The sequence below is a fragment of the Electrona antarctica genome (genome assembly GCF_951216825.1).
Source record: "Electrona antarctica genome assembly, chromosome: 20".
Lineage (NCBI taxonomy): Eukaryota > Metazoa > Chordata > Actinopteri > Myctophiformes > Myctophidae > Electrona > Electrona antarctica.
In genome coordinates this window covers 9494321-9511486 of record NC_136801.1, presented here as the reverse complement: position 1 = coordinate 9511486, position 17166 = coordinate 9494321, and the positions used below count along the sequence as shown (strand labels likewise).

Below are 17166 nucleotides of genomic sequence, written 5' to 3'. Positions count from 1 at the left end.
TTCAGTCACTATGCAGAAAATTGCATGACAACATCACAGATTACATTGCCCCGAAAACATTTATTAAGGGATAACTGAACCTGAACTAAAAGGAAGAAGGCCACTAAAGTGTGTGGTAAATAGCTCCCTGGTAGCTAGCAAAACAAAACCAGCAAACTTGTAATGCTAAGTTTGCAGTGCAATCACTTTTGAAAGCCACACGTGAAATGAAAATTGACCACCATTGCTGTATTTACCATCAATTAACTTTTGGATACCAGTCAAATTGTTAAATTCAGATATGACATGTTTAATTGTGTGCAAAAGGCAGAGGTTAAGTGGCAGAATACAATTGTAGTTGTGATCTGCATAATATTGAAACGGCAAGGAAATAGATCAGCAATAGACAGTTACAGTATTGGCAAAACAAAAGAGGGGATTTCTTTCGGTTAAAAGTTAGTCCAGTGAAGTATTCACTTTTATTGCATATAATTGTCCTGCACAGTCAGCTTTGGCATAAATACACCTCTCCGAAGTCTGCAATTCTCTTTTATCCCGTTTAGATAGCTAATGGCAAATTCATACTTCATCATACATACGACCGTGTGTGTGACTTCCTGAAAATAACATATTTTCAGTGGGCGCCGCGGTTGTGTGACTCCATATTATAAATTGTGCCGGTGGACGCACCGTGTCGTCAGTGGCAGTTCTGGCATTTAGGATGACATTTTTGCTTGTTGACGTTGCAGCGGCATCCTCCGCTAGTGTCTCCAGGACCCTTAAAAGAACAGGAATAGGATGGTTCTTCAACTTTTATTTTCCTGCCCAGAAACTAAGTTAGAAGCAAGGCCGATACGAACTACTACTGATAAACAAACGTGGAGAAATCACTCTTGTCTACTTTCACACCTGTCCACCCCTTTCACACCTGTCAAGTGTTTTAATGGCTTGTTTGAGCTACAGCATTATGTCTCGTCGTCTTCATCATTGTGCAACTATTCGGCTGAAAGAGTTTGGTCAGATGACATGCAGCACAGGTCTTTAGTTTGCTTGTTGAGAGCAATGCATTTCATAGCATAAATTTAATATAAGATGTATTATTACCATTTTATCCAAATTAACCCTAGCATCCCTATTCCCTATCCTAGGGGTAATGTTTGGCAATGATGTAGATTCATTGGCTCTTTTCAATGAAGAGATCTGGTGTAGATGCATGGGGAAAAAGAGCCTACCAATATAGAGCTAGTTCAGAGTATAGAGGGTTTAAGTGATTAAGGAAATACATATCAGCGTCAACACTACTGCCGACAAAACTGGTACAGTATGTTGCTATCGTACAAAACAACGAATGAGAGAAGAGGACTTCTTACCCCTGGCCCCCAGCGTGGCCCCCGTGTCACCCAGCAGATCTCAGTGTGACAGACAGTGCAGCGTAGCCAATCACATCCTTCCTTCTTCTGTACGATGATGCCACACTGGGGACAGTGCATGGCCTCCCCCGAGCGCACCAGAGTCTGTTATTGCAGGTAAAGTGAAGAGAAGGGAATTTACTCAATTCAAGATTTTCCAATAAGTAAATTATAGGGATGCACGATATTGAAATTGTGGCCGATATCTAATTACATTTATTTGTATGGTCAAATCGAGTCTCCACTATGGAAATTAGATTCTGGGTGCAGATGCAGAATTCTAATTAGCTGATTTATTAGGCCGACTGATGTACATATTAGTTCAAACAATGAAAACACTCTTTGAATCTGCAGCCTTCATCATCACAAAAGGCTTTTTCAACTTCAAATTCAAACATAAATATTATAAATATAAATTATCAAGTAAAACAGATATATTATGTTGATATAAGTTTGATACCGATATTGCATTTATTAGGCTGAAATTGCAGATACCGATATGGTGACTGACTAATCAATCCTGCATCCCAAGATCATTTGTTAGCTGGATGTTCTGTGCAGGACAAGACACAGCATTGTTTCAACAGCTTTACTAAATGATGCTTTTCTAGGTTTGGAAATTAGAGCCAGACTGATATAGCGGTCACTCATTATCCCATTTAGGCCTGACCTCGAAATTTAAAAAAAATCTTCTAAATCCTCCAGTTTTCTGAAATAAATATTTTCACAATTGAATTATTATTCAGCTGATTTTTATAAGACTTGATTTCAAATTTCAGTCAAAACATCTGCAATTAGTGGGCTAGGTTAAAATCATGATCAGATCACGAAATCTGGCATCAGTCTGGCTCTATTGGAAATCGCTGATGACGGGCAGTGTCATGCAAAAGTAGCGAAATTAGTGTGAGCTGCTTTTAACAATATTTTTGAGAATAGAGCTTGAGTTTTAAATGTGTCTCTCTGGGTTTTTATAAATATTGAACCAATGAAAAGTATTAACGGATTGTTGTAAACAAATAAGTACACTGGATTTTTTTTTAACATTTCCTGAAAAGCAACGGTTTTAGACATATACAGTACATGGTTTCCATCCGACAGAGACGAAATACATCATTCACACTGTTCCCAAGTCATCGCACGCATGCACGGGATTGCACGCACGCACACACATATGCAAACACACACACACACACACCACTGACCTTGAGCAGATCCCTTGTTCTCCTAGCAGCAGAGTCATTTATAGCACGAGCCGCAAGATCGTCCTGGTACTGTTTACAGTTCATTCCCTCATGGATGGCCTGGAAAGAGAATTTAGGCCTTTAGCAAACGCTCTTACCCACTAGTGTAGGAGCCATTATGATCAGTCTCCTGCAACTTATACTGAAACGTAATGCTATCCTGACTGTGAGACTAAAAGCCAAGTAATTCGTTGGTATAAAGAAAATATTCTTATAGCATTGGTTCATGTCAAGGACGGATATAAAAATGTATTTGGCTGCGGACCCCCATACAAGATTTGTGTTGTTAAAATATTATGTTAAGCATTATGTTATTCTTTATTATAGCTATTTCAAAAATAGCAGATATACAAGCTCGTAGCGCGGCACTCTGTGCCGCGCTACGAGCTTGTATATCTGCTATTTTTGAAAAGTCATGAAAATTCTTGGAATATAATATATTCTTTCACCGCAAACATTTTTAACTCATATCTTTGCTTCTGGGGGAAGGGGTGGGGGGGTCCCCCTATGGTCCCCTGGAACAACATAGGGAGTCGGCAGCCAATTACACATTTTTGGGGTTCTTGACATGAAAAAATTTTTTTTTAAAGAAAACTGTCAAGGTTTAGAAGATTTTTGTAGAATCGTCCTCTTGTCTAAAAGGGTTAATTAGCAAGCTCGCAACTCAGGTCACAAACTTGTAGATGGGATATTTTCAAATAGCCAATAGGGATTATGTGGTTAACGAGATTTTGCGATGTGGCGTCATGCCGTCAACCGTTTCCGTGACAGCGACATGTGTGTAGCCTACTGTACCTTGCAGAGCAGGCAGTTGTGTTTGCTACAGACGGGACAGTGGAAGACATTGACGGTGTCCTCGTACACACACCAGCCTGGGCAGTCTGGGCTGGCACAGTGGTAGCTGCCCTCACAGCGAGACTCTGCCACCGACAGGCCTCTCTGCAGCCAGCGCTCATACTCCTCTGCAGACACCAGCTGTGAGACAGAGAGATGCGTCATAACGGGCAGTGGTTCTCAAACATTTTCATGTCGTGGACCCCACATTTATAGAAGTAGAATTTGACCGTGGCGGCGGCGTGGACCCCCACCTGAAAAGGTTTTATTCCAGGGACCCCCATAAGATAAGATTCATCAACACAAAACATACGGTAAGCCGTTGCCAACAGGGGAAATGTTCAATTATCAATACACAGTTTAAAAAACATAAATATCAATTGTGCATGTTTTATTTATTGGTATTTTATTTAGTATTTTATTGTAATATGGGGTAGTCAGGGGGCAAGCGCAGGAAAAATAATTGTAAAAATAGAAAACCTACAAGCTTACGACACGTTGTGAGCTTATTGATTGGCTATTTTCACTATTTTTGAAGCGGTTTTTACGATATTTGAAATACTCAAAGATTTCATATGCATTATGCACTCAAAACATTTAGGCTTATGTATGAAATATTGACAAAGGCTAAATCACACACGCACAAAATACAGTTTGAGTTACTTTAGTCTTTATAAATGTTTAGTTTTAGGATGCTTGGTGACAGTGTGACTCACAGCTCTGATCTCTCTCTCCTGCAGAGTGCAGTCACAGGCGTACGTGTCATCTCTGTAGGGACACGACACCTCCGGGTCCTCACACAGCATGACCACTGAGTGCAGACACTCTCTGTGTACACACACACGCACACGCACAGAATATTTATAAGTCATTTTAAGCCTGGAACCAAGGCCTGGATGGCTTAGCCTGGGATCCACCTATGCTTTCTATGGCATAGGCAGCTCCCGGCAGGATCCGCCGGGATAATCTAGACGCAGCTGCGCAACATGAGACTAATTAATTAGAGCGACAGAGAGAGAGGAGTGTGTGTGTGTGTACGGGTGCATCAATTTAACAAAGGTGCAGACGATCAGAAATCAGCAGAGAGTGATCGACGTTTGTGCTACTCTATGCCGTATTGAAGTGGACTCGGACCCAGACTTTTTTTTTCTCCCTGGAAATAAAAACGTCTGGGTTTCCGAGGCTAGGATGGCTTGGTTCCAGGCTTAAAATGAATTGTAGATAGATTTCTTATAATATATTCCTGGTGAATCAGTAAGACATTTGATTCTGTGTATAGATCTATCTATCTATCAATTCATCTCTATCTCTATATTTAACTTTTTGATAATCGGTAAGAAAATAGTGTGCGTTGCACTGCAGCATGGCTACAGAGTAGACAGTATAGTACCTGCAGAAGCAGTGGAGACATTCCCTAAGCAGCACCCCCTCCCCGGGCTGGAGGTCCAGGTAACAGATCCGACAGTCCACAGCCTCGGGGTTGGGGATCAGGTCCTGGCCGTCCATCATCACCAGCCGGGCAAAGTTGATCCGTCGTTCCTCCTCCCTGGACTGGGACAAGGGGTTGGTGCGTTGGAAGGAACCAGGGTTAATGCAAATACAGTGCGACTACCGTACTAGATCTGATAGTATTTCCCTCTACGCCGAATCTCTTCTGGGAAAATAGCCGATCCACATGCGTTGTGGGCTTAAAGGGATTGTGACATTAAAAAAAAGGTTTTTGTAATTTCTCTTAATTTTCTTTAGGTTTTCTGAGCTCAATTGCACCCAAGAAACCTGAACTTTTAACATTCAGTAGATTTTCTGTGGTCTGGGGTTTTCTGGCTCAAACAAGTGCTCCGATTTTCCTGCTGTTTGTGATGTCACAGCCTGCAAATCCCATATATGTCAATGGGATTTGCCAGCAGATGTCAGTTTTCATTGTTTTGCCCGTTTGCATTGCAGCTCAAAAGGCTTCCAAAGCCCAGAGAAAACTTCAGAAAATCCACTGAATGTTCAAAGTTTTTTTGGGTGTAATTGAGGTCATAAAACCTAAAAGAAAAACATTAATGAAAATTAATGTCATGAAACCTTTAAAGATCGGCAAATGTTCACTGAATGCACGCCCCAGAATAAGAGACGCTAGCGTTCTGAATGGGACTCTTGTAAGGGGTTGTGTTTTTTCTTTTTTGAGCTGTCTCAAAATGCATGGCATTTCTGCCATGCATTTTGATGGTGAAGACTAGTAAAGATTCTGGAGAGCAGCTCTTCCCAAGTCCCAACGTTCGAGCATTGCGCTTAAGCGCTCCTGGCGCCCAGCGTTTTTTGGCAGAGCGCTTCAAGCAGACAATATTTAAACTTTTGGAGAAGAGCACAGGTCATTTGATCCTCCTGATTGTGTCTGATAACCCGGCAATTTATGATCCGACTTTGAATTGTTTGTTGACAGGTTCGAACGCTTGCGGGCACCGGGCAACAACGAAAAGCCTCTAATGTGTTCATAAATACATACAACACTGACTGAATCAATAACTACATGTGCATTCACACATACAGTATACAGTACACGCAATCACACTCAATTGTGTCAAAATATTTTATTTTGATCCATCCGAACATATAAACAAACTGCTGCCTCATACATTCAACTTAAAAGGCAACAATAGCCTTTTTAATACGGACAAGCAAAAGTGCAGTTCTTCACTGAACATGAACGATAACTGCGATGATCCAAATGGATCTTCAACACAAGATTGTGAGAGCAAAACATTTCTTTCTCTCTTCACTGGCTGCGTTGGCATAGTTTGGCAAAAATGTATACAGTATAAACTAAGTTTAGTACAGTTCTTCCGCTGTACCTTCTAAAATACACGTATGCAAAACATTGGAATTGGAGACTTCAATGTTTGTGGCATATATTGGGCCAACACCAGACTCAGGAAGGCCTACAATGGGATTATTAAGTAAAATACTGCAACTCTAATTAGAGTTGTTCAATCACTTGATCATAATAACCAATAAAATAATAATAATCATATGGACCCCCAAGTCAAGCAAGCACACAGGACCTGTATTCAGTTCCTACTCAGCTCGGAAAAGTCTGACATTTTTTATAAACAGAGTGCTGTGTGCGTAGTGCAAGTCAGCGCAAAGAGCAATTGTGTGTGTTTGTGTGCACATTCAGTAGTCCTGGTCCAGGTTGTACGAGAGTGAGTTGTTTTGTGCCCCAGCACTCCTCAGCTCCTCTCTTCTCCCTTTCTCCTTCAAAAAACAGAGACAAAAGAGAAGAGAGTCAGCCTGAGAGAGCCTCACCCAGCACCCTCCACTGCCCTAGCCTGGTTAATAAACCAGACCGAATCAGCCGTTGGCAAAAAAAAGTTGCCTACCAGCGGATTACGGTCTGGCGAGGCTCAGTAGCACGCCTCTTTCCTACAGCAGAGAACAGGTCGGACCAATCGGGACACGGTATGCAATATAGGCGGGCTTTGGTACAGTGACGTTCAATGCTTGAGACCTTTGACTGACAGTAGCTCTGACCAATTGCGTCGAAGAGAAAATGTTCCCCGGGAAATGAAATCCAAGTGGAGCCAGCCCAGACTGATATACCGCGACAGTGTTGTGTGATATTAGTCTGGCTTATTAGCCAGGCTACCACTGCCCTGCAAAGCCTCACCTATACTTAATTATGCTGTCGCAGTGAAAATAGCTGATCTACAAGCTAACAATGCGTCACAGTGCGAGACATCATGCGCCTGTAGATCGGCTATTTTCGGTGCGCCACACTGGTGCACAACTACGTATAAGTCAGGCTTAACTCTACATGTTTGTTTCACCCATTTGGGATCAAATCTATGACCGTCTCATTGGACGCAGAGTCCAGAACTCCAATCAAAAAGTTAAATTGGCACACAATTCTGTGTGTATATTTCTGTGATTGACAACTCCCTGGATGCTGTGTAATCCAAAAGTCCATCTGACGTTTTCCCTGATGTAGTAGAGACCCTATTCACCCGATACTCCTAAAAAGCTAAAACAAGCACTAGCAATTATTTGTAGATGCAGGAGTGCCTTGTAAAGCTGCCCTAACAAACCGACCGCCAGTAAATGTGTCTTGTTGTGTCTGCATGAGGTTTTAAGACCAATTGTGTATAATTATGTCCGACTGCCCGCTCCGTTGCAAATGTGCGTGTTTAGATTGCATGCATGAACATGCATGGCGATATGTGTTCTATGTATGTATGTATGTATGTATGTATGTATGTATGTATGACTGTGTCTCCTACCAGTTGGTACTGTCGGACAGCCTCCTTCTCCTGCTGGATGCGTTGGAGCTCCAGGGGGTCGGGTCGGTACCCTCCTGGGACCGCGTAGGACCGGGGCCGGTCAGTGCTGCAGATCTCGCAGCCTGGCCGTGTGGGCTTGTTGATGTAGGTGCAGGAGGGGCACGGCCAACCGTGAGACGCACCCTGTGAACACACAAGGTCCTTTAACCCTCTGTAACATGGCCTAGAACAGTTTCCCAAACAGTGGGACCCATTTGTGGGTCGCGGACAAATCTTTATGGATCCTTTTATTTTTGGTTTCTTACATTTAGTTTTTAAAAAACCGTAAAAAAAAAAAAAAAAAAACATTTCAATGATTTTTCCCAGTAATTTCATGAAGAAATAAAAAACCTACAAAATTCCATAAATTAAAAGACAAATCTGAGATCTTTTACTTAACACATTCAGACCGTAGGACGTGTAGTCATTTCTAATCCAACCGTAGGTTCCCTTGGATGTGTACACATGAAACATTCTGAATATTTATGTATTTCTTTGGTTGGCCTCTCCTTCTGCACCATACTCATTGCTGTTTCGTGCATGTGCGCTGCCGTTCACTTCCTTGTTTACGGCTCAGAAAGAATGCCTCGTATCTCCTAATCTAGAGAACTCTCCATGGTTTTGACCAGATGGGCATACTTCTGTCTTCATTTCTGACTTCAACAAGCCTCTCGTTTGGAATATTAATGCTTCTAGAGAGACTTAAGAATGGAACATTATGCCTAGCGGTTTTGGTGGGGAACGGAAGTGGGGGACCTTTCAGAGTAAAATCTCCCATATGTGCTGGCACTCTAGCGCTCATATTTTGAAAAACATCCCGGCACTCGAAAGTAGCAATACCACAATATACTCTGCTACAAGTAAGTCTCATTTTTAAAAACAAACCAAAACTGGGTTTCACATGCCTTAAACAATACATTGTTTCTCTCTGTTCTAAGAGATATAGGACCATGAAAGAGCTCTTGTTCAAATCGAAAGAGTATGCATGTCTCCAGATAAAATGTTCTTTTTAAACATTGTGATGAAAGAAATATCCTCCAAGTGTAAAATTCAAGGATGGGGCAGTAGTTATACCACACACCTCTTTAACCTTTATGGTATATCAGGTGGTCTGTTGCATGTTCCAGGTCACAAATGTCATCCACCATTCTAATAGTGTATAAGAATTGGCCCTAAGCCACACTTACTTGCTGAACCCTGAAACAGGGCTTAATTGTTCAATGCACGTTTTGTAATAATAATAATAATTTGGGGGCATTTCCAAGACTTTATTTGATAGCAACAGTGGAAAGACAAAGGACCACAGGTAGGATTCAAACCCAGGCCAGCTGCACAAGCACTGAGCCTTAACCACTTGAACCCCATCTACAAGCTAACTACGCGTCACGTCATGGGCTTGTAGAACTGCTATTTTTGCCTATATCATGACATTCCGAAAATAGAGAGGGGCAGGTTGATAAGGTTAAAATGGTTACAGCCAGAGCAGCAGAGGACCATCCTTTACCTGGACGGCAGGTGTTCTGCTGGGGCCCATAGCTTCATTGAGCTGCAGCATCTCCAGGGTGATGAAGTCTCTGATGTCACTGATGTTCCCCCTGTCAGACCCAGATGATGCTCCAGGACCTGTGCAAGACAGGACAGTTCTACTTTGTAGGCTACACCACATGGTTCGAATGTGTGTTTAAACTCAGTGGAAGGACCGGTTTGTGATACCTACACACAGTGTTGGCCAATATTACTCAGGAGAGTAATATGTTACTTATTACTCCTTAAAAAAGTAATAACATTACTTATTACTTGGAATCAAGAGTAATATATTATATTACATATTACTTTTGGGATGTACAACAACACAATCTGTATAGCCAGCTCCTTTTAGTCACCAATCAGCCAAAAGGGCTATAAAATAAAGCAGCAATCGCTTTTGACCTTTTAAAATGAAATGTTTTCAAAAGGCAGCCAAGAAAACCTGGGTAATATGTAATATGGGATATTTTTTTACATAGTAAATTGGTAGTTTTACTAGTTTTGGCAGAGTAATACCGTACACTACTCGTTACTGGATAAAATAATATTACAGTAATATATTAACAACACTGCCTACACAGTATAGGCCAAAACTCTTTCGATATGTCTCATTATTGACATGTTAATGTTGTATGAATCTATGAGAAGTCAAAACATTTCCCCTGCGCTAGTGTGCAAGCTTGTGTGTTTGGGAATCTAAGTAGGTCCTCAAAGTAGGTCCAGGACCCCTAGAGGTCCTTCAGGGGATTCCAAGGGGTGCCCAAGCTAAATAATAATAGATAGGCACCATGGACCCTTACAGGTCTGTGAGTCTGAGTTATGGGGGTCTGTGACCTAATGCATACGAAACAGGGGGTCCTTGAAATTAAACAGTTTGAGAGCCACTGGTGTAAGCACATGTGCTTCAATAGGTACTAAGTTTATTTAGGTTTAGGATGGCAACAGGACTAAGTTGCAGCATTCCAAGGCTGATGAAAGCATAGTTCGTAAACGTGTCCATCCTAAACTTAAACAAACTGTTCTATTCTATTGAAGAAAATAACGTGAGTGCTGGCATCATTTCCCTTTTAGTTAACTTGCCATGTGCACCAGTGGCAAGTTGTGTTGTACTGTTCCTCTTTGACAGAAGTCGTGCTAGTATGACATGTGCTCCCTCACCACTATTGCTGCCGACACCGAGCCAGGGAGGCAGGGTGGAGTAAGGCCTGCGGTCTTGGGACGAGGGGCCATTGCTGTAGGGCGAAGGTGGGACGATAGCTGGAGTCGGAGCAGGAGAAGGGATGGAGGGAGCTGGTGAGTTGACCAGCAGGGCACTCTCCTGGTCCTGCTGGAGGAGCTGGTGGGTCAGGTGGGCGTGGCGGGCCGACAGGAGGTAGAGGAAGGCAGTGTCGCTGTCCCGTCGCACCCCGTACGAGGCCAGGGAGCGCTGGTCCGCACACAAACACTGGCCGATAACCCAGCGCTGCACCCACGGGTGGAAACCATACTGGAGGAACACCTGAGAACAGAGTGGAGGTGCGGTGGGGGGGCAGAAGGATGAGATTATCTGAGAAGTGTCATCCCAAACCCTATACCACTTGTGCAAGGACACACTGTGATTGGCCAGTGCACTTGTGCAAGGACACGCTGTGATTGGCCAGTGCACTTGTGCAAGGACACGCTGTGATTGGCCAGTAGCCACTTTGAGTGGCAGTGGGGACAAACGCTCTAGCCAGAACAAGATATATTATTCTGTGCCTAATCGGGTCGCAACTCAAACAGCGCTTCGGTTCAATCTAACTTTGCAATGTTCGGCATGACAACCCGCTCGCTTTAGCTCGCTCGGTGGTGCCTCATGTGGCTTAAGTTCGATTGAGACGGCGCGGCTCCGTTGCCGTCTAAAACGATACTTTATCGGCCAAAAAACTGTCCGCGATTGTAGCCGGCGAGAGGCACTTCCACATTGGCCATAGAAGCGGACATGGTTATACGCACAATAAGTGTAGGGTTTAGAAGAATGTCGCATCTGAAAAGCTAAGAGAAGTTGCTGTGATGCTCTCAAAAAGCAGCGGGACATTCGGCAGACATACCTGCTGCTTCAGCGCTGCAGTAGTCGTATTGGGGAAGACTTTCACCGTGACACAACAAGAAGAGGAAGAATCTTCGATAACAACAGCCAAGCTTAGGGACAAAATGGAAATAAAAGTTTTTTTGTTTTGTTTTTTTGCGAGTGTGGAAGAATGTCAACAGGACTTGAACTCAGACATTACAGATATGTAGTCGGCACATTGACCATTAAAGCTGCTATAAGCAATAATATGTCAAGTTTTTAATTACCTTTTAATTTTTTTGTATTCAGACAGCTAGCAATGGGTAAAATGCTCCCAAAAATGTAGTCTCTGTGACACATCTAGGGGCCGTAATCTGCATTCAAAGATTTTCCTAGAAGCTTTGTCATTGGTTGATTTGCTTGTCTACTTCCCGATTGGTTAGTCATTGCGACCGGGTTTTTTTTTCCGACCAATGACAAAGCTTCTAGGAACATCTTTGAATGCAGATTGTGGCCCCTAGATGTGTCACAGAGACTACATTTTTTGGGGCACGTTTTACCCATTGCTGGCTGTCTGAATACCAGAAAATAAATAAATAAAAAAGGTCATTCAAATGTTGACATATTATTGCGTATAGCTACTTTAAGGCTACCCATTACATTTGTATTTTTTTATTAAACCTTTAACCGGTTAAAACCTCATTGAGATATAGACCAACAGAGCAGCACAATAAAGCCAACACACATACAAAATACAAATATGAGCCTACTTGATCTCTGTGTCTTCATAGTTCCTGACAGCAGGCTGGATCTTGAGTGCCGTGTGTTGGCGGGCCAGACTGCTGGCAACGACAGAGGCAGCCTTCATGTCGCCTGCCTCTATGGCTCTGGTCAGCTCACTACACATTTCCTCTGTAGACACAGACAGATAGAATTATAAATAGACACGCCAAGCAGCTATGCATTGCATACATCGAAACGCACACACAAACGCAGTATAAACTATTGAAACCCTATATACTTAGTTGTCCGGGGTCCCCAGTACACTAGTATTTCCCTCTATATGAGCCACGGTGGCTGCGTGGACAACTTCTGACAATTTCAAAGTCTGGAGTGGTTACTGTAAGGAGTCACTGTTATCAACCTTTCCATCTTCAAACTTAATTTCCTTTCTTCAGAGTGGTTTGTGTAATACTGCCCACTGCCCAGGGTGCACTGTATGAACTGCTGAGGATTTGTCACAAAAACCTACGTTACACTACGGCCTCTATTTTGAGCAAGGTTTGGATTGCAAGTCCCAAAAGGGCAGAGAAAGATCTCCCTTAAGTAACATTTTATTTAGGCATCAACGAAATAAGAACTTAGTAGTAACTTATTTAGTGGATGCCTAAATAAAGTCACTTAACCCATTTTGGGTGGGAACCCCTCTTGGTGTTTATAGCATTATGTCATGCTTTAGCTATTGAAAAATAGCAGATCTACAAGCTCATAGCACGTCATCGAGTGGCGCGCTACAAGCTTGTAGGTCTGCTATTTTTGAAAAGTTGTAAAAATGTGGTGCAAATCTTTGAATATATATATATATATATATATATTTCCGAGCGAACATTTTTAACTAAAATATTGGCTTCTGGGGGGTCCCTGGAACTACATATTTTGAGATGGTCCGTGGCCCAATAGAGATAATTCTGGAATCTTGGATTTAGAAGCCTTTTTTTTAATCGACCTCAGTCCAAAATGGGTTAAGGGCGCTACCTACGGTGTGCCGGTTTAGTACTCTGTAGAGGCCTGTGTAAGGTAGGAAGGAAGACATACACATGATGTACCTGTGCGTGGTAAATCTGTAGAACTCTGAGATACGACGTCATCCAGAGGCAGGCCTCCTGAGTCTTCAGCTGAAACAATGTCTGCCACTGTAGGATGTCAGGAGACAATCAGGACATTTAGACACGTGGATATAAAGTAAACATACAGAGAGTTAAAGTACAGAAACAGGCAAACAAACACTTCCTCGTTCTACCCAACCAGAATACTTGATAGACTTCCCCACAGTGATATGAGAGGTTCAATGAGAGGTGAACAGTCAGATCATCTCTTAGTGCCGCTGATCTGGAACCTGTTTTGCCTTTCGGATTAGGAAGAGATGGTCATCCAAAGCCGCCAACACAGGCTGCCACACAGGCTTATGTTTCTGTATGTACAGTGTAGCCTGTAGGGGCGCTCTCATGCTTTGGTGCTGTTGCACAAGAAAGAAACGGCACCCATGTTCACAATGGCCTGTATGATAATGCTGCAAAATGATGTCTCACCTGCACAAGTGAACATGAGACTATTATGTGAAAAGGTCTATTGTTCTAGTTCTGTAAATGTTCTAAACATCATGTACATACTGTACCTGCATATATGTACGTATGCTTTTGAATATTTCTCTTCTGCTCTTACACGAAAAAAGGAATTTCCCCCACTTCTTCATACCTAAAAGCTGTGATGTGACAATTAAGCTGTCATTGCGACTTTGCTAGGAAGGACGGAGGCTCAGATGACTGAATATAATATGAATATCCTTGCTTTAAATGCATTGTGGATTAAATATCACATACTGTACATCCTCTCCCTAATGTAGGACGAATGGTGCGTTCACACAGGCAGATGCAAAGATACAGATACAGCCAGCGACGTGAAGCTATGAAGCAAATCTGACGTTTGTATCTGCTGCAAAAGCTACAAATTGAAGCTGAGCTGGGTTAAACTTCCAGATGCAAAGCTACAAAGCGACAACTGTAGCTGCATTTTTTTTAATTCCCCCTCCCTGCTTTTTTTCCACCCTGTTTTGACTAACAAAAACTTGCCACACCTTCTTCTAGTCCGTTTCCATTATTCCCAATGCATATAAATAATGCCTAGGTCCAAAAGTGCTTGCACTTGCAGTTGAGACTCCATGCTGGATTGTTGTTTTTTCTCGATCTCCCCCGCCCGGCCACTGCACCTCCAATACACATCACTATGGACGCATGCTTGATGATGTCAACGACTGTGTGAGCAACAGATAGACAAAGCGACAAATGTGCTCTATGTGATCTTTGCATATGCCTTGTGTGAACTCAACATAAATGACCATCTTGGTGGAGATTGAATGCACTTTGAAGCTGAAAGTTGGAGCGTGATTGCTTGGATAGCTGCTTCCGAGTTCAATTGTTGTACTGCAGTGGACATTTGATGAAGAGTGGGCACCTCAATGTAAAATTACCACATTTTTCAAATATTTACTTTAGTAACATTTTGGACAAAATAGACAATTTTACATTTCTTAGTGCCCACTCTTGTATCTCTCACACACACACACACACACACACACACACACACACACACACACACACACACACACACACACACACACACACACACACACACACACACACACACACACACACACACACACACACACACACACACACACACACACACACACACACACACACACACACACAGCAGTGAAAAGCTTCTTTGTTCTGTTCTAAAATGCTGGTTTTGTTACACCAAAGTCAATATGCACCACCCCACATCACCATGGTGCAAATTAGATTCCAGGCAATACAAATGGGCGGCTTGGAATGGTTTCACTTTCACCATACGGTTTCAACATGACCTGTGGTGCATGCCCTGTTCCAGATCTTCTCTGCTGTGCCGTCAAATTAAGTTACCATGAAGTCATATTTATTTGGGCTCTTATTTTCTACTACAAGAACTACGCGAAAAACACCGTGGGTGGGTGCCATCTATGTAACATATTTCACAGGTTCAGGATTTGTTTCCACATGCTATGGCTGGGTTTCATACTGTATATGGTTCTCAGAACCTCATTTGGGGCCCTGCGCATGAGGTGGAGTTCTGGGAACCTAGAACGTATACTTTCAAAATGTTTAAAAAATAGCTCAAATACCCGATCTACAAGCTGTGTCACGATCCGACGTGTTGCACGCTTGTAGATGGCTATTTGAGTATTTTCTTATGACACAGACGTACCTATAATGGAAAGATTACGTTTCCATCATAGGTTTCCATGATTTTTTTGTTTCAGGTTATGGAAGGTTCCGGATTAGCCTTCATAGTCAAAAAGAGCCATTTGAGGACATGATGGACTGACCCCTGTGTGCTTCTCTCAGCGATGAGATGACCACGGTAGCCCACTCCTGTGCCTCCCGCTCGCAGCGGAAGTTGAAGCTGATGCGGTCATGTGGAGGTGCAGCCAAGCTCAGCTCATGACAGCTGGGGGACTTCACCTCGTAGTGTATCGCCCTCAAGTCAAACTCTGAAATCGACTGACATTAGAGGAAGGGAACATCGAAAAGGGATATTAAAAAAAATGGAAGGTGAAAGAGAGAAAGGAGAAGGAGGCACGAGAGGGGAAGCAGAAAATCATCACAATTTTAGTATACTGCAACTGATTCATGAATTATGTAGCCAGGTCATATCAAAGATTTATGTCACTCTGTCCTAGTTGCTGAGTTGAGGCTAGCTCTGGTCCATAGCCTTCTACTGCTTCTACGATTCGGCAGAACCGTAGAAGCAGTAGAAGGCTATGGACCAGAGCTAAGTTGAGGCTAAATGTAGGCTGTGTAAAAAATGAAAAATAAAAGAAGAAAATAAACAATATTGTTTAAGATGGTATAAAATCATGTCAATAAATTATCATGATAGTAGTTAATTCAGTTTTTTTTTCCAATGGAAATATCCTAAAAAACGGGGTCATATAATTATATTGGGGGATTCAATGTTCTTTTTCCACAAAGTCTTGAAAAATGGGGTCGTCTTATAATCAGTCGTAGACTCGTCTTATATTCGGGAGTCGGGACAATATGGTACAATATTCTGTTATATTTGCTGGCAGTTCAGTCTCTATACATCAACACATGCAGGCTGTTGAGCTGAGGCTCCAGTGGTTCTCAAAGTGGGGGTCCGGCCCGGGACCCCTATCCCTGGTCCAGAGCGTTTAGCGAATTGCGCTCTGGACCAGGGATAGGGGTCCATTTAAATGAGTGAATATTGTGGGACAGGGGTACTGGCACAAATAAATTTCTGATGGACATCGATCAGCGGCCAAAATGTAATACACAATTAATGCTTGTCCCCCAACCCCAAGGTTGAGAACCACTGTTGTAGTTCCGTTCCCGAACATGATGTTGTTGTTTGTTGTCAATGTTGTTGACTGAACTTAACTTACCACACTTCGGGCTGATTGGCTGGCGTCCCGCAGTGAGAGGCGGAATTCCCCGGACTTTCCCGGGTCCATGCTGAGCTGCAACCGGAGTGACTCATCGCCTCCTGCCCCTGGAAGACACAGTGGCCGAATGCCTGAATGGCAAACTGACACCCGCACCGACATGAGGACGGTGTGACAGCCAGCAGCAGGCTGCGACGGCCCATAGCCTCCGGAGTGAGAGGCGGACGGCTCCGCTGTGGGGGTGTGAGCCCACCCGTCTGAACTCAGCGACATGCCGCCGCTGCGGTCGCACTCATGCGGGCTAGTGAATGTCGACGACACACAGAACACACCGCGGGTTGTTCCTGGCGGTCAGTCACCCCCCTGTCGCTGTGGTTTGGGTGGTCAAACCAAAAGTAAAACTAAAGTAGTTCAAAGTGTGCCTCTTCTGCGTCCCATAGCGGTGGCTCGATACAGACTCTACTACAATAACAACAGGAAGCGTGAGACCTTGGTAACACTTGAGAGTCCCATGGCCCGGGAGGGCGGGACGCTGCTGCGATTGGCTGCTTATTTTCATTTGTTTACGTCTGGCAACCAGGTAGCCAATCAAAGCGTGACCATCCCACCGGGATATGGGATCTAG

At 43.2% G+C, this 17166-nt stretch overlaps 1 protein-coding gene across 1 annotated transcript; it reads right to left on the bottom strand.

Annotated features, from left to right (window-relative positions):
- Positions 1 to 273: 273 nt before the first annotated feature.
- shrprbck1r (sharpin and rbck1 related) lies at positions 274 to 17058 on the bottom strand. Its single transcript, XM_079489234.1, has 14 exons — positions 16542 to 17058; positions 15465 to 15639; positions 13147 to 13233; positions 12091 to 12232; positions 11361 to 11451; positions 10450 to 10789; positions 9269 to 9387; positions 7726 to 7908; positions 4854 to 5014; positions 4180 to 4291; positions 3425 to 3604; positions 2591 to 2689; positions 1350 to 1493; positions 274 to 757 (listed from the first exon to the last, which is right to left on the bottom strand). The coding sequence occupies exons 1-14, from the start codon at positions 16812 to 16814 to the stop codon at positions 677 to 679; spliced, it is 2187 nt and encodes a 728-aa protein (XP_079345360.1). The 5' UTR covers positions 16815 to 17058; the 3' UTR covers positions 274 to 676.
- Between the last annotated feature and the right edge of the window lie 108 nt (positions 17059 to 17166).

Excerpts from the sequence above, each read along its gene's own strand:
- shrprbck1r (XM_079489234.1), bottom strand. The coding sequence starts at position 16,814 with ATGTCGCTGAGTTCAGACGGGTGGGCTCACACCCCCACAGCGGAGCCG. Across the intron at positions 9,388-10,449 it reads CGGTGTCGGCAGCAATAGTG|GTCCTGGAGCATCATCTGGG; the intron begins GTGAGGGAGCAC and ends TGTCTTGCACAG. Across the intron at positions 5,015-7,725 it reads CTGTCCGACAGTACCAACTG|TCCAGGGAGGAGGAACGACG; the intron begins GTAGGAGACACA and ends CCCTTGTCCCAG.